Source organism: Bos mutus, chromosome X (genome assembly GCF_027580195.1).
Source record: "Bos mutus isolate GX-2022 chromosome X, NWIPB_WYAK_1.1, whole genome shotgun sequence".
Classification (NCBI taxonomy): Eukaryota; Metazoa; Chordata; class Mammalia; order Artiodactyla; family Bovidae; genus Bos; species Bos mutus.
Window position 1 is genome coordinate 23800697 of NC_091646.1, and position 25516 is coordinate 23826212.

A 25516-nucleotide genomic window follows, 5' to 3' on the forward strand; every position below is an offset into this window, starting at 1 on the left:
AGAGACACAGTTCCAGCTAGGTTGGGACCAATTATGGTGGATCTTTTCACTGGGTTGCTGTCAGCAGCATACCTGTCTCAACATTGGTCTGTGCTGGCAGAACACACCAGCACCTTTCTTTATGATCAACACTGACAAATGGCTGCTCAGATGAATTAACATTCTCATCCGGCCTAACGCATTTTGTGGAAACAAGTTGGTAAGCCAGTGTATGAGCTGACCCACAAAACCTCTTAGCTTAAAAAAAAAACTACTGTATATCGTTGTTGTTTAATCACCGTGTTGTGTCTGACTCTTTGCGACCCTATGGACTGTAGCCCACCAGGCTCCTCTGTCCATGGGATGTCCCAGGCAAGAATACTGGAGTGGGTTGCCATTTCCTCTTCCAGGGGATCTTCCCAACCCATGGATCAAACCCGCATCTCCTACTTTGGCGGGCAGCTTCTTTACCTCTGAGCCACCTCAGAAGTACCAATATCATTGTACTTGTAGTCTAAGGAGTATTGAGAAATGGCAGATAAACTTTTGTTTTTTCCTTCTGTGGCCGCATTTGTTGACCTCCACTTGGTGTTTTTGAGAGGCCCATAGAAAGAAAACTGAAAATTCAGTAGTGGAGGAGGAAAAGATCACGGGGGAAAGGGGCATCTTATAATTTGTCAGCATGAGTACTGGTCACTTGTTCCACAGTAAAAACTCAGATCCAAAAAGTCCTGAAAAGCCTAAACATATAGCACAGCAATAGGGCAGCCTCATAATGGGTCTATCACAGGGACAATTTGAGCATCATTCACACTACTATTCCAGTGAACCTTTGATGTCGTGGTATGCCAGGACCACAGCGCACTTCTATTTCCTTACCCTTTCCCTGCTAAAAGAACTGAGAGCCTAGGGAAGACTAGGAAAGAGTTCACTTCTCTACTTCGGTTTCAGTCATTTTGGACCAGAGTCATTGACCTTGGTGATTTCCACAGGCAGATTTTGGAAAATGAGAACATTGAATTGTAATTCGTCCTTTTGTGGTACATGGCTCAATCGGGAACACTAATGTTTTAGGAACTTCCCCTCAACTTTCCTTCTTAAAACAGAGAATTTTCAGTGCTGTCAGCTCCAGGGTTCTAGACCCCATGAGATGAAATTTTAAAAATTATTTATTTATAATTGAAGGATAATTGCTTTACAATATTTTGTTGGTTTCTGCCATACATTAACATGAATCAACCATCGGTATACATATGTCCCCTCCCTCTTGAACCTCCCTCCCACCTCCCAGCTTTTCCCACCCCTCTAGTTGTTATAGAGCTCTGGTTTGCATTCTCTGAGTCATACAGCAAACTCCCGTTGGCTACCTATTCTCCATATGGTAGTGTATATGCTTCCATGCTCCTCTCTCCATTCATCTCACCCTCTCCTTCCTCTCCCCTCCCACTGACCATAAGTCTGTTCTCTTGTGTCTGCATATCCATTGCTGCCCTGCACGTACATTCATCATTACCATCTTTCTAGATTCCATATATATGTTAATATATGATATTTGTTTTTCTCTTTCTGACTTACTTCACTCTGTATAATAGGCTCTAGGTTTATCCACCTCATTAGGATTGACTCAAATGTGTTCCTTTTTATGGCTGAGTCATAATCCATTGTGTATAGGTACCACAGCCTCTTTATCCATTCATCTGTTGATGGACATCTAGGTTGCTTCCATGTCCTAGCTATTGTAAATAGAGCTGCAATGAACATTGGCGTACATGTGTCTTTTTCAATTTTGGTCTCCTTGGAATATATGCCTAGTACTGGGATTGCTGGGTCATATGATAGTTTTATTCCTAGTTTTTTAAGGAATGTCCACACTGTCTTCCATAGTGGCTGTATCAGTTTACATTCCCACCAACAGTGCAAGAGGGTTCCCTTTTCTCCACATCCTCTCCAACATTTATTGTCTGTGGATTTTTTGATGATAGCCATTCTGCCCGGTGCGAGGTGATATCTCATTGTAGTTTTGATTTGCATTTCACTAATCATGGGCGATGTTAAGCATCTTTTCCTGTTTATTAGCCATCTGTATGTCTTCTTTGGAGAGCAAGCTGGAATTTATAGCTCAGTTGAGGACAGTTAGGTCAGTGGAGGAGGACACAGTGCAATTGTGCTGTTTCTTCCTTTGCAGTGGCATCGGGGCTGCCTGCAGTCCTGCAAGGGGAGCCCCAAGCATGATTAAGGGAAGTGCTAAGCAACAGGATCAGAAGGTCTCATTAGAGAAAGTGACTGTGGCTTATATTTTAGAGATTGTCTTTAAAATGCCCAATCACAAGATCAGCTTTTTCCAGGCATGTTGCCAAGTTACAGTAATGGACCAGTTTTCAAATGTCCATTTAAAATCAGCTCTCTTGAATGTAGCACTGTGGCAAAGGTCCTTCTGGCAGGAAGCCACTTAAGACATCAGACCACTCCATGCATTATTTTTAAATAGTGCCCAGGCCTTTTAGTGATTTAGGCACTATTTTCTTTGAATCCGGAAAATGTCAGTGTTCCAGAAGCAAACCTAAGTGGTGCTGCCTGGCCAACAACTGGATTTCCTTTTGCGCAGACGTTCCCTTCTTGGGGCTTGAGCCTTGATATTTGTTTATATTGCCCCCTGTCCATCTACCCCATGGAACTATCTTGATTCAGTCCTTTTCCCTATTCCCTCCTAGATTTAAAAATTAGGTTGAGTTTGTGGAGGTTTAGGAATAGAAGAGTTAAAAGGAAGGACATTCACTGTGGCCTGGATGACACTCCTAGAATATAAAAGAAAATCATCCTGCTGTGAGGAGGCGCCTGTGCTCAGCCCCCCACCCCCTTATCTGGAAAAGGGGGGAGGGATTGGCAAAGGCTGCCAGAGGAGTTTTCCAAAGACATTTCTAAAATCATGAGGTTGGATCTTCTTTAAATAAAGACCTGCAGTTTGCTGGAAGCTCATGGACAAATGGCCGGTCAAGGTGGCCCATGTCTGGGATGCTGTAAGTAACTGAGGTACCTCTGAGTGGCTTGTTTCCTATTTTCTCACTCAGGACCTGGGATTCCCTCACTGATTTTAATATTATTCCATATGATGGTTGCCAGAGGTACTCAGACAACACGAAATGGGAAGCTGAATCAAACATTTATGTTTGTGGGAATGGCTGCTTGTCTTTCTGAGAGGGTACTTTTCTTCTTCCAGGTTGTAATTCTAGGATTACTTCAGTCACCAGCTCTCCGTTTTTATAACTCCCCGTTAAGGCCATTTTGTTAAGATAATTGGCTGTTCAAGATTGTTTGGAATGTCAGATTCCATTAGGTCACCTCATCCTTAGTCATTAACATTGTTCAACAGTAGGACACTGACAGCCCTCGTGGCTGGTGATGTCACACTTCTGTGGAAGGACGGTGGTATACTCTTCTTGCATGCATGGCATTCAGCATGCCCTTCATATATCTTAAAGAAATGTGCCCTTTAAAAACAAATATAATTGTGTGTTTAATAAAAGATGTTTCTGTAACTAATTTCTTTGAATATGTACTAGAAGTTTCGCCTCTTCAGATAGTTGCCAAAGCCCTCAATAACTGCTACAGACCAGAATTCAGGTAGCAGTCAAGCCTCAAAATTTAGCTCGTTTGGTGTGAATAGGTACTGATTAATAGTTTATGCATGCCTAGAGAGATGATGCGGAGAAGGCAATGGCACCCCACTCCAGTAGTTTTGCCTAGAAAATCCCACGGACGGAGGGGCCTGGTGGGCTGCAGTCCGTGGGGTTGCTAGAGTCGGACACAACTGAGCAACTTCACTTTCACTTTTCACTTTCATGCATTGGAGAAGGAAATGGCAACCCACTCCAGTGTTCTTGCCTGGAGAATCCCAGGGACGGGAAGCCTGGTGGGCTGCTGTCTATGGGGTCGCACAGAGTTGGACATGACTAAAGCGACGCAGCAGCAGCAGAGAGATGATGGAGGAGGGGATGGTTGGATGGCATCACCGATGCGGTGGACATGAGTTTGAGTGGGCTCTGGGAGCTGGTGATGGACAGGGAAGCCTGGCGTGCTGCAGTCCATGGGGTCGCAAAGAGTCGGACACGACTGAGTGACTGAATTGAACTGAGAGAGATTAGATGACCTGCTTCATAGATCCTACTGATACTGTAGTGGTTTTTTTTCCTTACTGCATTTCACCATTTTAGAGGTCACTAGAACTGGTTCTTTATCCGAAGATTAAGGGGGAGAGGAGGAGGTCTGGAAGAGGAAAGAAATCACAGGCAGTACTCAGATAGGTTCACATGTATTTTTGGATACATAACAATAATTTTCTTGTTAAACAAAAGAAAGGTAATGTCAAAAAAGAGATTATCAAACATCTATTTTTAGAAGAAAGAAAAGTGATTCATGAGAATGTCCATGGAGTCACATTGACTTACTCTCAACTTTTTCCTGAAGGAAGAATTATTTCCTTTAGGTCTTTGCTGCTAAGTAAATTGCAAAACACTTCCCTTTTTGCATGTAAACATTTTTTGACTTCTGGAGAAGCATCCAGCATTTATCAAACCCTCCCGCAGTCAAGTCATAATTGCAAATCATAGTGATTTCTCCAGTGCCTTGACGTCCTTGAGAATCTGAGGGAAACATAGACTACCTTGCCCAGCTTCACCAGGGACGTCTTCAGATATTCTGTATTTTTTCCACCCGCTGGCTTTTTTTTGGTCAGGTTCTAACCTTAATCCTATAGTTCCACTGCTTTTCCTACCCCATTCTTTTACATAGACACATACCAGATGCGCACACAGTGTGAGTCAGTTCTAATGTGGAGGCAAAAAGCATTTTATAAAGTTTATAGAATATAATAGCAGCTTGCTAAAGTGAAATATTCCCTCCTTTAAACAAGCTCAGGGGAAAGCCACGTGGTTGACTTTTGCTGGCGTTCCTTGCCTTCCTCCCTGCCTTTGAATTCAGCTGAAGTCATAGTGGTGATTCTGACTTTCCTGCCAAGTCTTTGGTCACTCCCAGAGCCCATTGAGTTCGCCCGAGCAGCTTTCTCCCCCTGAGTTTATCAAGCCAGCCCTCACCTTCCCTGTGTTGCCTGACCTGGAGTGTCCTGCAGGACGCTGATTCCCAAGAAACTGTCAAGATCCTGGCCCTTGAATCCTGTCTCTGCCAGTAGCACTTTGAAGGAACTGTGGGCTCAAGGGAGGGCCTGGCCTTTTTGCAAAGGCTAGCTTTTCAGTTAAATACCATAGTTTTATGATTAGAGCTGAGAGCTCTGAGATTTCATACCCGTATCAATAATCCCAAGGAAATGCATAGTATTGACCTTTTTCTCTTATTTTCTTATAATTTCCATTTCTTTGTGGCTATAAGGCACTGCAGGCTATGTGTTTCTGGGGAATTTTTGTTCTCTGTAAGTAGTTGGAATCATTCAGGCTTTTGCCTTGTTCTCACATCCTACCCAACTTATGAAGTTGCTTTCCTGAGATATCCTGGAAACCCAGTATAGCCAAACAGCTGAAATACTTTTTTGGTGTTGAACCACGGGGGGAAAAAATGGTAAAGCAAGCTACTCACACCTCAAGGAATTATTGCATAGTGTTTTACTGTGTAAGCTTTGGAGTCAAAGTGCTTGAATTCTTACTGACTGTATATCCTTTGTGGTAAGTTACTTAACCTCTCTGTGCCTCAGTTTTCTCATTTTTAAAATGGAGATAATAGTATACTCACCTCATAGGCAAATGAAGTGAAGTCGCTCAGTCCTGTCCAACCCTTAGCGACCCCATGGACTGCAGCCCACCAGGCTCCTCCATCCATGGGATTTTCCAGGCAAGAGTACTGGAGTGGGTTGCCATTGCCTTCTCCAGGGGATTTTCCCAACCCAGGGATCGAACCTGGGTCTCCTGCATTGCAGGCAGATGCTTTAACCTCTGAGCCACCATAGGGGGGTTCTGATAATACGTGAAACACTGCAGTGTTTCATATCTATGAGGTATCTTATGTTTTTCAAAGTATATAGTAAGAAGATGCTCGCTCTTACTACACAGAAAACTAATCTTTAAGTGCTATGCAATAGTTTCCTTGGAAGGAGATGGTAATAATGGCAAAAAAACATTGCACAGTCAGGAGTCCTGTGTTTCGTTGCTGTCAACAACTGCTGCATAACTATGACTTATGGCCAATCATAGTTTCAGTTATCTCAGCTGTGAAAGTGGGCTAATAATAGTTCCCTTCACTACGCTTTGCATACATGAGTGTGGGCACACACACAGACAAACACAGATACACACACACGCATGCACATTCACTTTCCATGATAGAGAAGGAGGAGAATTCAATGAGAACACAAACATTAAAACTCTGGAAGGGCATGAAACACTTCAGTTATGGTGATTGTGTTGCCCGGTATACTATGTGTATTTAAGCTATAGTATTCTTGGAACAAAAATTACTTTCATATCTATAAGGTATTTTATGCTTTTCAAAGAAAATAGGCCAGCCAGTATTTTATCACAGCTGGCTGCTGCAAGCCTCTAGGGCATAAGGACCCTGTTTACTTGGTATATTCACAGTACAGCAGATAGTGTACATTCAGTAAATGTTAAGTGGAAAAAAATGTAATTTTATACAAGTGAAGTTGATCTAATGAGAGAGGTAAGATGCCTTGGAAATGGTCTTTAAATAGTTTTCTAGCAAGTGGTTATTGTTGTTGACTTCACATAATGTCAGAGGCCTGTGATAATTTAGGTTTCAAACAAGTTGAAATTTGGTTCAGACACATATCTTTAGAGACTATGTTATAGCTCAGCAGGAAAAGCCATAGCCTAAGCCTGAGGCTTGGAAACTGCTATCTCAGATCTATCTTATCTTTCATTTGAGAGTAGACTGTAGCCTTTAGGCTCTATATGTGTAAAAAGTGAAAAGTTGTTATAAAGAGTGCTCTGTGAATACTTGTTGAGTGCATGAGTGAAGAAGACCTTGGCAGAGTGTGTGAATAAATTTAAACCAACTCAAACTTGGTACTTCTCATTAGCGTGAGAGGAAGGAGGTTGGAACTGCATCTTCTAGTAACCATGTGGAAGAGGAGTCTGTTTCTTTAATAGTCACTAAAGTGTTGGCTGTGAAGCACTTGGAGCAATATAAAGTGCTACGGAAATTCCTAATAACAGGTTACAGACAGAACTCTTTTGTTGCATAGACTACTGACAATTAACTTTTCTTAGGTTACTCATTTAGTGTCTAAGTGGTTAAAGGAGGAAAGAAGAGCAAACAAGAGTGAGACTGTATCAGACAAATACATTAATTGTCCTAATATCAACAGAAAAATCCCCTTGTTGTGCTCTTTCTTTTCAATATAATGGTATATTGAAAAGAAATATGTTTTTATTAGATAAAGGTACTACCAGAATATTTGCATTGAAACTTTTAAGTGAAGCTATTCCCTCTTTATTCAGCAAAATCTTTCATTCAGTAGTTCCATAAAAGACGTTTTATTTTCCTCATGTATGTTTAGTAACAGTAGGAAGTTCAGAAATTCTTTATCCTTGATTCATGGAATTATGGTTCAGTTCAGTCACTCAGTCATGTCCAACTCTTTGCAACCCCATGGACTACAGCACACCAGGCCTCCCTATCCATTACCAACTCCTGGAGCTTACTCAAACTCATGTCCATCACGTTGGTGATACCATCCAACCATCTCATCCTCTGTCGTCCCCTTCTCCTCCAGCTTTCAGTCTTTCCCAGCATCAGGGTCTTTTCAAATGAGTCAATTCTTCGCATCAGGTGGCCAAAGTATTGGAGTTTCAGCTTCAACATCAGTCCTTCCAATGAATATTCAGGACTGATTTCCTTTAGGATGGACTGGTTGGATCTCCTTGCAGCCCAAGGGACTCTCAAGAGTCTTCTCCAACACCACAGTTCAAAAGCATCAGTTCTTCAGCTCTCAGCTTTCTTTATAGTCCAACTCTCACATCCATACATGACTACTGGAAAAACCATAGCTTTGACTAGATGGACCTTTGTTGGCAAAGTAATGTCTCTCCTTTTTAATATGCTGTCTAGGTTGGTCATAACTTTTCTCCCAAGGAGTAAGCGTCTTTTATGTTTATGGCTGCAGTCACCATCTACAATTTGGAGCCAAAATAAATAAGGTCTGTCACTGTTTCCACTGTTTCCACACCTATTTGCCATGAAGTGTCGAGACAGAATGTCATGATCTTAGTTTTCTGAATGTTGAGTTTTAAGCCAACTTTTTCACTCCCTTCTTTCACTTTCATCAAGAGGCTGTTTAGTTCTTCTTCGCTTCTACCATAAGGGTGGTGTCATCTGCATATCTGAGGTTATTGATATTTCTCCCAGCAATCTTGATTCCAGCTTGTGTTTCTTCCAGCGCAGCATTTCTCATGATGTACTCTGCATATAAGTTAAATAAGCAGGGTGACAATATACAGCCTTGACGTACTCCTTTCCCGATTTGGAACCAGTCTATTGTTCCATGTCCAGTTCTAACTGTTGCTTCTTGACCTGCATACAGATTTCTCGGGAAGCAGGTCAGGTGGTCTGGTATTCCCATCTTTTTAAGAATTTTCCAGTTTGTTGTGATCCAGTCAGAGGCTTTGGCGTAGTCAATAAAGCAGAAGTAGATGGTTTTCTGGAACTCTCTTGTTCTTTCTGTGATCCAGCGGATGTTGGCAATCTGATCTCTGGTTCCTCTGCTTTTTCTAAATCCAGCTTGTACATCTGGAAGCTCACGATTCACGTACTGTTGAAGCCTGGCTTGGAGAATTTTGAAAATTACTTTGCTAGTGTGTGAGATGAGTGCGGTTGTCTGGTAGTTTGAACATTCTTTGGCATTGCCTTTCTTTAGGATTGGAATGAAAATTGACCTTTTCCAGTCCTGTGGCCACTGCTGAGTTTTCCAAATTTCCTGGCATATTGAGTGCAGCACTTTCACAGCATCATCTTTTAGGATTTGAAATAGCTGAACTGGAATTCCATCACCTCCACTAACTTTGTTCATAGTGATGCTTCCTAAGGCCCACATGACTTTACATTCCAGGATGTCTGGCTCTATCTAGGTGAGCACACCATCGTGGTTATCTGGGTCATTAAGATTTTTTTTGTATAGTTCTGTGTATTCTTGCCACATCTTCTTAACATCTTCTGCTTCTGTTAGGTCCATACGGTTTCTGTCCTTTCTTGAGCCCATCTTTGCATGAAATGTTCCCTTGGTATCTCTAATTTTCTTGAAGAGATCTCTAATCTTTCCCATTCTGTTGTTTTCCTCTATTTCTTTGCATTGATCACTGAGGAAGGCTTTCTTATCTCTCCTTGCTATTCTTTGGAAATCTGCATTAAAATGGGTGTATCTTTCCTGTTCTCCTTTGCCTTTTGCATCTTTTCTTTTCTCAGCTATTTGTAAGGCCTCCTCGGAGAACCATTTTGCCTTTTTACATTTCTTTTTCTTGGGGATGGTCTTGAATTACTGTCTTCTGTACAGTGTGATGAACCTCCATCCCTAGTTCTTCAGGTACTCTATAAGATATAATCCCTTGAATCTTTTGTCACAAAAATAAAATTTCACAAGCTGAGAAGATAATAACCAAACCTAGAATGTCTTAATGATTTTTTTTGTTTGGCTAAGACATAAGCCATTCTTGTGACTGTTTGTTTGGAGCAATCCATGTCCCATAAACTCTTTGATGGGGGGGAACTTTTATTTTTACTAAAATATTTTAGTTAAGTAGAATGATTTGGTGAGCTCTGGGGACTTTAATAAAGTAATTGTGGATTCTGGGAGGAACTACATACAAAACTTGACTTCCTTGGATACTCTCAGACTTTCTGTTCTAAAGAGTAAACTACAAGATCTAAGAACGTGACCCTGAGGCCTCTTTTTGTAGGAGTCATTTATTAGCCATGGCAACCTTGAATATGTAAGAATATTTCCTAATTAATCAAGGATTGGCTTCTTCAAGTGAAAGCCTGGGAGACAGAAAATGAGAAAAAGACTAAAACTTGTGTCTTAGAACTTACTCACCAAGATGACGGGCAAGGTATGGTCTAGCATGAAAAATGCTGGACTACAAGATTATCACGTAAGAATCAGAGTTATTCTTAGTGTATCCACAGTAAATGAGTTCCAGGAGAAATTAAAGTCAACATCTGGAATTCCCTTATATTCTACTGTTAAGCCACTTTCTTGATTTCTCAAGGGTGGCTTGTTCCTTAATCCAATGTGAAAACAGACATATTCCAAGCCATGGTGAAGTCAGCCTTGTTCATGCCTACCCAGTTTTAACATTGTTATATATACTTGACCAATGTTTTAATATATAATAGAAGGGCAGAAAGATAAAAGGTTTTGAAAGGATCATGTATGCAGATTGCATCTCTGGCCCTGACAACTGTAAGGGAAGACAGTGTTGGGCTGCTAATGAGCCCCTGGGAAGTGTCTGGCATTTATGAATACAAACATTTCTATCATTGCTACTAAAACTAAAACTCATGAGAATACATTGTTGAAATAATATTTTATCTTGAAGTAGTAGGTATAGCTGCTCTTTTTCTCCTTCTCCTTATTTATCTACCTACCTATTTATTTATATCCTACCTTCTCCTGAAAAGAGTTTAAAGTACTCTACAAAGGGGCACATAGTAAAAGCAAGATCCAGTGCAACTAAAATACATGGGAACAATTAGGCAAAGGGAAAAATACAGGTAGGGAAGTAAGATGGAACGAGGACTAGGGTTGTGACGCAAAATGCATGACATGAAGTTTACTATGCTTGATAGAGGTAGACCACAAATTTGGTCTATGCTTTCAACCAACATATATGAAGAGAGAAAAATGATTGACGACATGAATCAGAATGTACAGAAGGTTAAAACAAAGTAGTTTTTCAGAAAAGCTAATGGAGGGTGAAGAATAAGAACTAATTGGGCTAATGGGGCAAAAGGTGGTCAACTGTTGCAAGATTCATAAATTTCCTAGTAGCTATGGATATTCATTTTTGTTTCTGGAGATCCTTTGGGTGAATCATTTTAATTGTCTTCTCTGGTCTGGAATAGTCTTTGGGGGAAAATTCATCGTGTCTATCTATGTATTTATCTATCCATCTATCTATGAAATGATATATATAATAGTGCTTAAAAAATGTTTCCTTCATGTTTTCTTTCATTTATTTCTTTATTTCCAGTTCATGTACTTTGTATTGATATTTAGATGTCTAGCATGTGAGACTTAGAATGCAAACCTGCATACATTTACAGTCTGGTCATAGACCTGCACCAGCCAATGGTTCATGTGTAATAGCAACTTATTTCTAAGCTTGTCAGTTCTATCTAAATTAATGTGGAACATAAAATTCCAGAAAAGTTCAATAGAAATTGCAGTAGAACTTCTAGTATCCTCTATATTAACTACTGTGAAAAATGTGGGAGGCTTTCTTACCACCTAAACTTGTATTTTTATGTGGTTGATTTTTTAAAAAAAATCATTCAATATTCAAAAGTAGCGTTGACATGTGTTACCTATTTGGGTATTTTGGTCCATTAACTTTTTCCAGTGGTTTTTCCAATTAAAATTACATTGATGCCATATGACATCTATTTGTATGGTAAAACTCCCTAATTCTTGAAAGAAATGTCAAAGCAGATTGAGCAGAGGGAGTGAGTTAACACTTTTCAGTGGTTCTAGTCACTAGTTCCATCAAGTACTAATTTCCAAGGTTCAGTTTTTCTCATTTGAAAAATTAGACTGTAAAAAAAAAAAAAGAAAAGAAAAATTAGACTTTTTTAAAGAACAGTTCTACATTTAAGCAAAAGTCAAGCAGATAATACAGAAGTCCTATTTGCTTCCATTTCCTTGCACACAGTTTCCTCTATTATTAATATTATTAGCATTAATATGTTATATTTCTTGTAATTAGTGATTGAGTATCGATATTATTATTTACTGAAGTCCATAGTTTACTTTAAAATGGACTGTTTCACAGTTCTGTGGGTTTTAACAAATGCATTATGTCTTGTATCCTCTATTAGTATATGATACAGAACTCTGTTACCATCCTAATAATATTTGTGCTTCACCTGTTTACTCTTTCTCCCTGCCTCTCCACCATGCTCAAATCCCTGGTCACTGATCGTTGTTTCCCAATAGTTTTGCCTTTTCCAGAATGGCAAATAGTTGGAATCATATAGTATACAACTTGTTAAAACTGGCTTGTTTTACTTAGCAATAAATGATCTAAGACTCTTCCAAGTCTCTTTGTGGCTTGATAGCTCATTTCTTTTTATTGCTAAATAGTATTCCATTGTGTGGATATACCACTGTTTATCCTTTGAAGGGCATCTTGCTTGTTTCTAGTTGATTATAAATAAAGACTCTATAAACAGTCATGCATAGCTTTTTGTGTGAACTTGTTTTCAATTTGATCCAACAAATATCTAGGAGCACAATTGCTGGGTCATTATTTTATTTATAATAAACTGCCAAACTGCCTTCTAGAGTGACTTTGCTACTTTGCATTCCCATCAGCAGTGTTGTGCTGCCTCTTTGTCAGCATTTGGTATTGTCAGTGTTAAGGATTTTAGCCGTTCTAATAGCTGTGTATTGGTATCTCATTGTTGGCTTAGTTTGAAATTCCCTAATGGCATAAGACATTGAGCATATTTTCTTATGGTTATTTGCCATCTACATATTTTCACTGATGAGATGTTTGTTCAGATCTTTTGTCCATTTTTAAATGAATTGTTTGTTTTTTATTGTTAAATTTTAACAGTTCTTTTATATTTTGCAAATATTTTCTCACAGGCTGTGCTTTGTTTTTCCATTCTCCTAACAGATGTTTGTTTCTTTATTCTTTTAACAAAACAAATGTTCTAAATTTTAATAAATTCCAGCTTATCAATCGTTTATTTCATGTATTGTACTTTTGATAGTCTATCTAAAACCTTATTGCTAAATTCAGAATAATCAAGATCTTTTCCCATGTTACCATCTACAAGTTTTATAATTTATATTTAGGTCTACAGTCCTTTTTGAGTTAATTTTGATGAAGAGTGTAAGGTCTGTATCTAAGATTTATTTCTTTGCATGTAAGTGTCTTGTTTCAGAACTATTTGTTGAGAAGACTATCTTTTTTTCATTGAATTGCCTTTCTTCTTTTTGTCAGTCTATTTTGAGGTTTTGTGTTCAGTTCCATTGATCTATTTCTTTATTCTTTTGCTAACACTCTGTTGTCTTGGGGGCTTCCCTGGTGGCTCAGACAGTGAAGAATCTGCCTGCAATGCAGGAGACAGAAGAGACCCAGGTTCAAGCTCTGCGTTGGGAAGCTCCCTGGAGGAAGGCATGGCAACCCAACCAGTATTCTTGCCTGGAGAATTCCATGGACAGAGGAGTCTGGCAGGCTACAGTCCATGGGGTTGCAAAGAGTCAGACACTACTTCGTGACTAACACTTGTGCTTTATGCCATCTTGATTACTGTAACTTTATAAGAATTTCTTTTCCCTCTTTGAAAATTTATTTTGGTCTCAGTGTTTCTCATTTATCTGATTGTAGATATAGGCACTCTGAGAAAACAATAATTAACAATTTGATTGTCTAGTAGTTCTTTTTAAAATTTTCAATATTGTATTAGTTTCAGGTGTAGAACACAGTGATTCAGTTTTTTTTTTTCAGATTATACTCCATTATAAATTATTACCAAAGGGTAGAGGGAAGGGACACAGTACAAATTAGGGGTATGGGATTCATAGACACAAAGTACTATATATAAAGTAGATAAGGAACAAGGATATACTGTATAGCACAGGGAAATATAGCCATTATCTTATAATAACCTATAGAAATTCTTGAACTTGGGTGTCCTAGTCCTGTGATTTTGTAATTCTTCAGTGTTGTGATGTCTATTCTGGGTCTTTTGCCTTTCCATATAAATTTTAGTATTGTTATCCACAAAATAACCTGCAAGGATTTTGACTGGTCTTCCATGGAATGTATAGACCATGTTTGGAAGAATTTACTTCATAATAATATTGAGCCTTTCTATTCATGAACAGAGAATATCTCTCCACTTATTCTTATACATATTTTATTAAAATTGTATCTAAGCTTTCCATTGGGGATGGTAATGTAAATGATATTGTATTTCCCATTTGAAATACCAGTTCATCATTGTTGGTGTATAGAAAACAATTGACTTCTGTATATTAACTTTGTATCCTGCAACCGTGCTATATAAGATTATTAATTCAAGCAGAGTTTTACATCAATTCTTTGTGATGATCTATATAGACAAGCATGTCATTTTTGAACAAAGACAGCTTTATTTTTCCTTTCCAATCTGTGTATCTTTCATTTCTTTATCTTGTCTTAATGTGTTGCTGCTGCTGCTGCTAAGTCGCTTCAGTCGTGTCTGACTCTGTGCGACCCCATAGACGGCAGCCCACCAGGCTCCCGTCCCTGGGATTCTCCAGGCAAGAACACTGGAGTGGGTTGCCATTTCCTTCTCCAATGCATGAAAGTGAAAAGTGAAAGTGAAGTCACTCAGTCATTTCTGACTCTTCGCAACCCCATGGACTGCAGCCTACCAGGCTCCTCCGCCCATGGGATTTTCCAGGCGAGAGTACTGGAGTGGGTTGCCATTGCCTTCTCCGGTCTTAATGTGTCAGGTAGGACTTTAAATATGATATTAAATAGAAGCACTAAAAGGGACATCCTTGCCTTGTTCCCTTATCTTAAGTTAGGGAGCAAGCCTCTAATTCCTCACCATTAAGTATGATATTAGCTGTAAATTACTTTATCAAGTAGAGAAATTTCCCCTCTATTTCTAGTTAACTGAAAGTTTTTATCATGAATGGTGTTGGATTTTGGTAAATGTTTTTTCTGTACCTATTGGTACAATTTTTTATAGCCCTTTAATATGATGGATTATATGAACTGATTTACTAATATTTTATTGTGGGTTTTTGTATTTATATTTGTGAGAAATATTGGTATCTATCTTTCCTTTCTTATAATGCCTTTATCTGGTTTTGGTTTTAGGGTAATGATGGTCTTACAGAATGAATTAGGAAATGTTCTCTCTGCTTGTATTTCCTGGAAGAGATTGTGTAGAGTTGGTATTCTTTCTTCCTTAAATGTTTGATAGAATTCACCTGCGAAACCATCTGGACCTGCATTGCTTTTGGAAGTTTATTAATTGATCACTTAATTTCTCTGATGAACAGAGAATAATTCAGTTTGCCTATTTGTCATTTTGTAAGTTTTGGTGCCTTTTGTCTTTTAAGCAATTGGTGGTGCATTTTATCAAGTGCACCAAGTCGTGGGACATAGAGTTGTTCATAATATTCATATATTATCCTATTAATATCCATATAATTATTAATAATGACCCCCTTTCATTTCTAATATTAATAAATTATATCTTTTGTTTTCTTCTTGATTAGCCTGGCCAGGTATTTTAAAATTTTATCTTTTCAAAGAACTAGCTTTTTGTTTCGTTGGATTTATCTATGATATTTATTTTCAGTTTCACTGAATTTTGCCCTAATTTTTTATAATTTGTATTCTTTTACTTGCTTTAGGTTTATATTGCTCTTAATTCTCTAGTTTTGTTTGGTGAAATCTTAAATTTATTGATCTGAGATCTTTTTTCCTTTTCTAATATAAGCATTCAATGCTACAAATTTCCCTCTAAACACTGCCTTTGCTACATAACACAAATTTCAGTAAGTTTAATGGTCATTTTCATTTAGTTAAACATTTAAAAAAATTTCTCTTAAGACATTTTTTGTCCCATATGTTGTACTGAAATGTGTTGTTTACTTTGCAGAGGATTGGATATTGTCTTACCTTTCTGTTATTGACTTGTAATTTAAATTCATTGAGTGGGCTAAGAACATTATTTGTATGATTTCTGAGCTTTTAAATTTGTTAAGGTGTATTTTATGGCCAAGTGTTACAGTCTGTTTTGCTGAATGTTACATGTAAGCTTGAGAATGTATATTCTGCTGTTGATGGATGAATTACCCTATAAGTGTCAATTAGATCTAGTTCATTGATGATGCTAATCAGTTCAACCATGTCTTTAGTCAGTTTCTGCATGATGGATTTATTAGGTATTGATAGATGGGTGCTGATGTCTCCAACTATAATTGTGGGTTTGTATATATAAGAATTACGTCTTTTTGGAGAATTGACCCTTCAGATTATGTGACACCCTTTTTTATTCCTGATAATATTCCTTCTTCCAAAGTGTGCTCTGAAACTAATTTGGCTATTCCAGTTTTTTCTGTCTGGTGTTAGTATGATATGTCTTTCTTCATCCCTTTATCTGTATCTTTATATTGAAGATGTGTTACCTTAGATAATCTACAGTTGGGTTTTATTTTTATGTTTATTCTGATCATCTCTATCTTTTACTTTTTGTATTTAAACCATTCACATTTAAAGTGATTAGTGAGGTAATGTGTTAATATTCATCATTTATAAATGCTTTTTGTTTATTGCACATATTATTTGTTTTGGTTATTTTTAATCTTCTCTTTTTTTGCCTTCTCAGGCTTTAACTGAAGCCTGAGATATATGATTCCATCTCGATTATGCTTCATTTTGAAAATTTTTAGTGGTTCCTGTCAAGTTTGCAATATGCTTTCTAAACTACTTTAAGTCCAATTTCAAGTCTACACTAAATTGCTTCACCGGTAGTTCGAGTGCCTTATAATATTCATTTTACTTATCCATATACTATAATCACTGATACGTTATTGCTGTTATTACTTTGAACAAAGTTATATGTTAAATCATTGTTTTAAAAAAGAAAAGGTTTTATTTGCCCTTATTTATATATATATATATATATATATATATATATATATTTCTTCTCTGATGCTCTTCCTTTCTTTATTTAGATCTGATTTTCTGGCTTATATACTTTTCTAGAAAAACATATTTTTTACATTTTTTTGCAAGCCATATCTACTGATGACAAATTTCTTCCGTTCTTGTTTGTCTGAGAAAGGTTTTTGTGTTCCTTTTTGATGGTAATTTTGCTGGAAAGAGAATTCTAGCTTGTTGTTTTTTCTTTCAATGCAAGATATTTCCTTTTACTCTCTTCTTTCTTGGATGATTTCTGATGAGATGTTCAACATAATTCTTATCCTGTTCCTTTATAGGTAAGATGATTTTCTTTCTTCCTCTGGCTTCTTGGAAAATTTTCTCTTTGTCTTTGATTTTTTACCATTTGAATATGATATGCCTTAGAGCAGGTACTTTGGTATTCAACCTGCTTGTAACTCTGAGTTTCATGGGTCTGTGGATGGTATCTATTATGAATTTTGTGAAATTTTTGGTATCATTTCCTCAAATATTTCTTTTGCTCTCTTTTGTCTTTCTTCTCTTTCTATAATTGCAATTATACATATGTTACAGATTTTGATTTTTCCCACAGTTCTTGGATGTTCCTTTTTGTGTCTTGTTTTTTTCTCGCCATATTTTCATTTGGGAAGTTTATATCACCATTTCTTTAAGCTCCCTGGTTCTTTCCTTGGTCGTTTCCAGTATACTGATAAGCCCATGAAAGGCATACTTTATTTCTGTTTGTGTTTTCTATAAGACTGCTTTATTCTTAAGGCCTTGAAGGGAACTCAATGGTTTATTTATTCTTCTCTCCAAATGATGTATGGCAAAACCAATACAATATTGTAAAGTAATTAACCTCCAATTAAAATAAATAAATTTATACTAAAAAAAAAAAAGAAGTCCAGTCTTCTACTGAAAAGACCCTTGGTCTGGGTCTGAATAAAGAAACATCTGCACCAAGTACTAAGGACAGTCATTTTGCTCTGGTGATAGGATATATGTCCTGGGTTAATAGGGGACAAGTTATTGATTCGTTTAAAGAGAGGTGATAGTTTGATTGCACACTTTACATACCAAACCATATTGGAAAGTTGTGTCCCCTTTGGAGCAACATATTTTAAGAAGGAAGTTGGTAACAGTAAAATGTGTCCAAAATGGGTGACCAGGATAGTGATAGGGGTATTAGTAAATCTAGAAACCTTGCTATATTTGGATGTGTATTAATTTATCAGATGTCTTTATCTGTATCATCTGTCTTTCTATATATAGTGTTAAAAATAGAATGTTTTCTGTTTGGTGCCAAATTTTTCATAATATCTCTGATTTTACATTGTTCTAATTTTTCCTGGATATAATGCTTGACTTTTTCCCAGGAAAGAGACAGAGGAAAACCTCCCCTAGCATAAGTGTACCTTATTATCTGACCAAAAAAAATCAGTAGGCTGAACATTTTTTGCAGTAATTCTAGCTCTTGGCTTCATTTCAGGAAACCTCAAGTTGCCAACTTCAAGCTGAGCGTCACTTTTCACCTGGTGTTGGTTCCTCTACGTCCCCAAGGAGTCTTTGCTTGAGTAGTTATGGTTTGGGCTGTTGTCCTGTGATATAGAAGTAAGGGGGTTGGGTAAAACCCAGAGATGTGCTAAGTGGATTCTGAGCTGTGAAAGTTGGAGCAGGGAGCACATGTGAGTTTGAGGTTGCATATGAACCCCTAGCCCTTTCCCCCTGCAATATGTGTTGTTATTATTATTTCTGGAGAAGAGTTCGTGATCTTTTATAATTTTCTTTTCCTGTTGATCCAGCAGTGCTAGTAACAGAAACTTAAAACAGTTATGGCATATAGTGTATGGAATTTCACGGTCATATATCTTGCACATTAGAGAATAAATGTACTGTGCCAAAGATGAAATTTGCCTTGTAGAGAATTCATTTTAGGGTAGCTTCAATGACTGAGATCCACAGGGTAGCATCTCAGCAGCCGTCTTCCTTCTCTGACCTTATGCAGCCCCAAGACAAAGGTGAAAGTACAATTGGCTTTAGCTGCAATTTCTCCCAGTACTTTTCCATTCGGAGAGGAGAAGCCGATAGAAATATAATGAGCTTAAAAATGAACTTGACTTTCAAAGACTTTTGAGAATGTGTGTGTTTGGCCATATGGCTGAGGACAGCTAGAGTGAAACCATTGCTGCGAGACAGTAGTTTGAGTTGACTACTTCTGCTTTGCATGACTGTGGGAAAGTGCTTAAATTCTGCTTGCCTCAGTTTCATCATCTATAAAGTGGGGACTGCAAAACCAAACTCAGAAGATTGTGGTAAAAAGTGGATATTGTAATATACTTGGAAATGCTTTGTAAATGCTATGCATGCCTTTTCAGTTGCTACAGTCATGTCTGACTTGACTGTAGCCTGCCATGCTGTCTGTCCATGGGATTCTCCAGACAAGAATACTCAAGTGGGTTGCCATCCCCTTCTTCAGGGGATCTTCCCAACCCAGGGATCGAAGCTGCATTTCCTTTCTCCTGTGACTCCTGCATTGCAGGCGGATTCTTTACCACTGAGCTACCAGGAAAGCCCCGCTTATAAGGTATATGGTATAGCATTTAAGGGCTTCCCAGGTGGCGCTAGCCACCAGTAGTCATATATGGGTGTGAAAGCTGGACCATAAAGAAGGCTGAGCATTGAAGCATTGATGCTTTTGAACTGTGGCATTGGAGAAGACTCTTGAGAGTCTCTTGGACAGCAAGGAGATCCAATCGGTCAATCCTGAAGGAAATCAACCCTGAATATTCATTGAAAGGACTGATGCTTAAGCTGAAGCTCCAATACTTTGACCACCCGTTGGGAAGAACTGACTCATTTGTAAAGACCTTGATGCTGGAAAGATTGAAGGCAGGAGGAGAAGGGGATGACAGAGGATGAGATGTTTGGATGGCATCTCTGACTTGATGGACATGAGTTTGAGCAAGCTCCAGGAGTTGGTGATGGACAGGGGAGCCTGGTGTGCTACAGTCCATGGGGTCACAAAGAGTTGGACACGACTGAGTGACTGAACAACAACAGGTGGCGCTAGTGGTAAAGAATCTGCCTGCCAATGCAGAGTTCAGTCCCCAGGTCGGAAAGATCCCCTGGAGTAGGAATGGCTACCCACTCCAGTATTCTTGTCTGCAGAGTCCCACGGACAGAGGAGCCTGGTGGGCTACAGTCCATGGGGTTGCAGAGAGTCAAGCATAACTGAAGCAACTGAGCATGCACACACATACCTTATACTTTCAAGACAAGGACAGTATATTATTTATCCCCATCTACTTAGCACTTATATACCCCTAGAACCTAGCACAGAGTCTAGTATTAATAGAGGATTGGTAGCTAAAATTAATGAATAGTTTTAAATCTTCAAATTTCTGATGATTTTGAAGAATTAATTGACTGGTCCTTTGGATTGCATTAGAAAATCTCTTCAATTCATTCAATGTTTAGATTCAAGGATTGAGAATAGTGTATGAGGTTAAGAAGAGATTGTTATAGATAAGCTTTCCAAGAAGTTCTTAATATTCTAAACAACAAAAATCACAAATGAACATTTAGCAATTGATGAAAATGAAGATTCTTTCTCAAGTGGGCTTGGAAACCCAGTAGAATTGCTCTGGCATCTACTCAACATTTCTGGGCATGGTCATAAACCCAAGGGAAGACTCTAGTATGCGCGTTCTACTTTGTGAGGGGTCTGGGGCAGATGGTGGTGGTACAACCTAGAGCTCACTTCTGCCACAGATGACTGAGGTGTTTGGCTAAGTGATCCCAAGGAGCAGTTGGAATGCAGTCTCCCTAGGTAGTCTGAAAATGGTAATAATTTGATTTTTCAAGGCTCCTGAAATGGCATCATTTTGGGGTACATCTGTTGTGGACCTCTGTTCTTTGGAAGGAAATGAAAGTGCTAAGTTAATTTTAAAAGTCTTGGGAAACTTGATTATTTTTGTTTTTAAGCTATGTCTTATTTCTTGAAAAATCTGTTATTGTTGTTTTTCTTTCCCTCATAAGAAATGCAGAACTCTGATTATTTGGGATAAATTGTGTCTAGAGGGCTTCAGTTTGGAGAAAATGGGATGGTGACATTATTACTTTCTCTCTCAAACCAGTGACACGAATCAGGCCTTATGCCAAGGGTTAGGGGCAGCAGATGTAATCCTGAACCCCTAGTCTCTGTAGAGTGGATAAGGCTTCCAAGCCATGTGGAAGCCGAACTTACCAAGGAAACTTAGCTATTATCCTTCCAGATGTTCAGCTTGCAAATAGCAGAGGTGTTATTTTCAGTATCAAATGTATAGATAAGTACATGCCTTGTTTTTTCCATCCTGATACCGTTTAGGGGATAAATTCCATTTTCAGGTCTGGCAATCTGTCAGATAGCTCCGTTTAAAGTTATCTACCAAAATGATTAAATTGGTGATAGCTTTTATTCTTGGCTAAGAACTTGTCTTTCCTCCAGAGATGAACAGGCTTGAATCGTTATGTGAGTTTATATAGTATATGGTTGGTTGTCAAATATTTATCTTTGTCTAAAAATGAAATAAATGTCTTGAAATACAATTTCTTTTTAACTGAATAAATCAATGAGAGAAAAAGAACTTCTCATTTAGCCAATTTTTAATCGCTATTTTTATGAGAGGCCAGAATGTTAACTGAATCCTGACTTTCGTCATTTGAAATATAATTTGTGTGTTTAAGAATTTATGTTCACATCAAGGTTTGGACTTCATGTTCAGAAAAGAAAATTGATTTATAGGAACAAACAACTGCAGGAGTAGAGGCAATTGCCAGAAGTAAACACGAGTCAATTATTTAAGGCAAATGGGACCTTAATCACCACAGCGATAGAGAAATCTCAAATTCAATTAAATACTGGACTTTCATGCTTTAATTTGTGGGCATTTCTATATCTCTTATTTTGCAGAGGCCTTTGAAATTGTCGTTCGCCACGCCAAGAACTACACCAATGCCATGTTCAAGAACAACTATCCGAGCCTGACCCCACAAGCTTTTGACTTTGTGGGTGAATTTTTCACTGATGTATCTCTCTACATCCTGGGTTCTGACATCAACGTGGACGACATGGTCAATGAATTGTTTGACAGCCTGTTTCCAGTCATCTATACCCAGCTGATGAACCCAGGCCTTCCAGAGTCCACCTTAGACATCAATGAGTGCCTCCGAGGGGCAAGGCGTGACCTGAAAGTATTTGGGAATTTCCCCAAGCTTATTATGACCCAGGTTTCCAAGTCACTGCAAGTCACTAGGATCTTCCTCCAGGCCCTGAATCTTGGAATTGAAGTGATCAACACAACCGATCACCTGAAGTTCAGTAAGGACTGTGGCCGAATGCTCACGAGGATGTGGTACTGCTCTTACTGCCAGGGACTGATGATGGTGAAGCCATGTGGCGGCTACTGCAATGTGGTCATGCAGGGCTGTATGGCAGGTGTGGTGGAGATTGACAAGTACTGGAGAGAATACATCCTGTCTCTGGAAGAACTGGTGAACGGCATGTACAGAGTCTATGACATGGAGAATGTACTGCTTGGTCTCTTTTCTACGATCCATGACTCCATCCAGTACGTCCAGAAGAACGGAGGAAAGCTCACCACCACGGTGAGTACCATTCTACCGTTTTCCAAGGAATTGGATTCTATTCGGGGTGTGGTGGCATGGCCAGTAGGTGCCGTTGGAGAGAACTAAGAAAAATATGGGCAGGGATGATAGAGGGCCTGAATGTCCTCACAAAGCTGGGCAGTGCATTAAATCCACAGGTTATGGAGTCCAAAGCCTGGCTTTGCATTTTAGATCCATCTACTTTCTTGTTTTCAGACCTTGGTTATGAGGCTCTATATGAGCCTCATCTTGCTGATTGATAAAATAAAGATTAAAAAGAGTAACTTCTTCATTGGGAGTAACATGGGTTACAGTTCTTCAGTAATTATTAGTTATTGTTACCACTGCTGTTAGTTAACACAACATTCTCGACAACCCTGTGAGGTATGAGCTATTATCTCCATTTTGTAAACGAGGGAACTGAAGCTCAGGGAAACAGAAACTTGACCAAGGGCACCCAGCTATAGTTAATGAAAGAGCCATGATTCACAAATTGATCAGGTGTCCTTTTAATTAGGTTATCACCAGTTTCTCTGGTTCTGATTTCACTCTTGTGCTCTTAATCACATTACTATTTTGAGTAACGGAGAAGGCAATGATACCCCACTCCAGTACTCTTGCCTGGGAAATCCCATGGACAGAGGAGCCTGGTGCACTTCTGTCTATGGGGTCGCACAGAGTCGGACATGACTGAAGTGACTTAGCAGCAGCAGCATTTTGAGTAGTTGATTTGCGATGTTAGTTTTGATGTGCATTTTGAGTAGTGTCTTTAGAAGTAGGAAACCCAGTTAGAACCTACTAACTAAAGCTACAAATGAATGAGGCAAAACATTCATATCTTCCACCAGTTGTTTCTGCAGCCTTGATTCATACCAGTGTAAGCCTGATGGTATTTGTATTGGGGTGGGACAGTTCTGTGAGGGAGCAGCTTGCTTGCTTTCAGTCAGACATTATTAGTTACATTGTACCTGCTAAGCTAGGATGCACACATTCAGAACCACAGGAGCACACACTTTTCAATACAGAAAAGAACATAGAGCCAAGAGCTCTCACTAAGGTTATAGTGACTAACTCCTGAATGTTGTCAGCTTTGTTGAAGGAGGTGGCAGAATCATCTAATACACTAGCCTTGTTGGGATCCTACCATCACCAGTTTACATAAAATTATGTCACAGTAATCCATGGGATAGATCCTAATATTATCCCCATTTTACACAGGAGTAGATGAAGCCAGCTTCAGAGCTGGCTTATGAGTAAATATTAAAAATAACTAAGGTCATGGCATCTGGCCCCATTACTGCATGGCAAATAGAAGAGGAAAAGGTGGAAGTAGTGACAGATTTCCTCTTCTTGGGCTCCAAAATCACTGCGGATGGTGACTGCAGCCATGAAATCAGAAGATGATTGCTTCTTGGCAGGAAAGTGATGACAAACCTAGACAGTGTGTTGAAAAGCAGAGACATCACTCTGCTGACAAAGGTCCGTATAGTCAAGGCTACGATCTTTCCAGTGATCATGAACGGTTGTGAGAGCTGGTCTGCAAAGAAGGCAGAATGCTGAGGAATTGATTCCTTCAAACTGTGGTACTGGAGAAGACCCCTGAAAGTCCCTTGAACAGCAAGGAGTTCAAACCAGTCAATCTTAAGAGAGATCAGCCCTGAATATTCACTGGAAGGACTGATGCTGAAGCTCCAGTGTTGTGGTCATCTGACATTCACAGGTGACTCATTGGAAAAGTCCCTGATGCTAGGAAAGATTAAGGGCAGAATGAGAAGAGGGCATCAGAGGATGAGATGGCTGGATGGCATCAATGATGTGAGGAATATGAACTAGGGCAAACTCTGGGAGATGGTGAGGGACAAGGAGGCCTGGCGTGCTGCAGTCCATGGGGTTGCAAAGAGTCAGACACAGCAACAAGATGAAGCTTAGTGGCTCAGCTGGTAAAGAATCTGCCTGCAGTGCGGGACACCTGGGTTTGATCCCTGGGTTGGGATGATCCCCTGGAGAAGGGAAAGGCTACCCACTCCAGTATTCTGGCCTGGAGAATTCCATGGACTGTATAGTCCACAGGGCGCAGAGTCAGACACGACTGAGCGACTTTCACTTCACTTCACAGAGCCTAAATACCTTGCCCCGACATCAAAGCTAGTTAAATGGCAGTGGGGAAACTGGGATTCCAACCCTGGGTTGTTGCCTTGCTTGATTCATGCTCTTACCTTCTATGCAGTGCAACTGCTGTGTACTCTGAACCATCGCTTACCCAGAATGTGGAGGGCAGCTTAGGCCATTTAGCCCTGTCCTTAAGCTCTGCAAGTACGAAATGATAGGGGTAATTGGTTTCTTTGGTGAATTAAACAAGAAAGGAGAACAAAAAATGATTCAACCCACAGGATGGCTACTCACAGAGCCGCTCTAATTGTCCCATTCAGAATGTTAGCCATTTAAAACACATTTGCTGAGAAAATATTTTATAGTAAAATGAACAGAAATGTCCTAGCAATAGTGTTCTTCAGTGGTTAATTATTCCTCTGATTGCTTTATAATTCGAGGCCAGATTCTTGGGCCTTAAACAAAAGTAAATCTCAGAGAATTAGAAAAATGAAAAGCCAGTGCATTCGTATGTTCATTTCACCTGATGTTCGTTGAGGGCCCTCTATGTGTCCGACACAAAGCAAGAGTGCCAGGGGTGTGGAAATGTCTTCAATAAGAGGAAAAACAAGAAGATAACATTAAAGACAGAGTATGGGAGGCTTTAAAGTTTGCCTCTGATGTTGGTCACTTTGACAGCAACATTTTGAAAACTGATATTGGTCACTTTGACAGCAACATTTTGAAAACTGATGTTGGTCACTTTGACAGCAACATTTTGAAAACATGTTTTCTTCTCTAGTTATTTTCAACACAGAAAAAAAGGTGGGGTGGAGCTGGTAGTGGATTGAGTCCACTATTTTGATCAGGCTCTAGACATGAAAGTTTACTTAGTGAACATTTCTTAAGCATTTGCTCTATTCATGGCA

At 39.0% G+C, this 25516-nt stretch overlaps 1 protein-coding gene across 1 annotated transcript in view; it reads left to right on the top strand.

Annotated features, from left to right (window-relative positions):
* The window catches only part of GPC3 (glypican 3), a 460444-nt gene that overhangs the window by 216725 nt on the left and 218203 nt on the right, over positions 1-25516 (top strand). The window contains exon 3 of the mRNA XM_005906523.3: positions 21805-22499. Within this exon, the coding sequence (XP_005906585.2) occupies positions 21805-22499 (695 nt within the window). The remainder of the gene's footprint in view (positions 1-21804; positions 22500-25516) is intronic.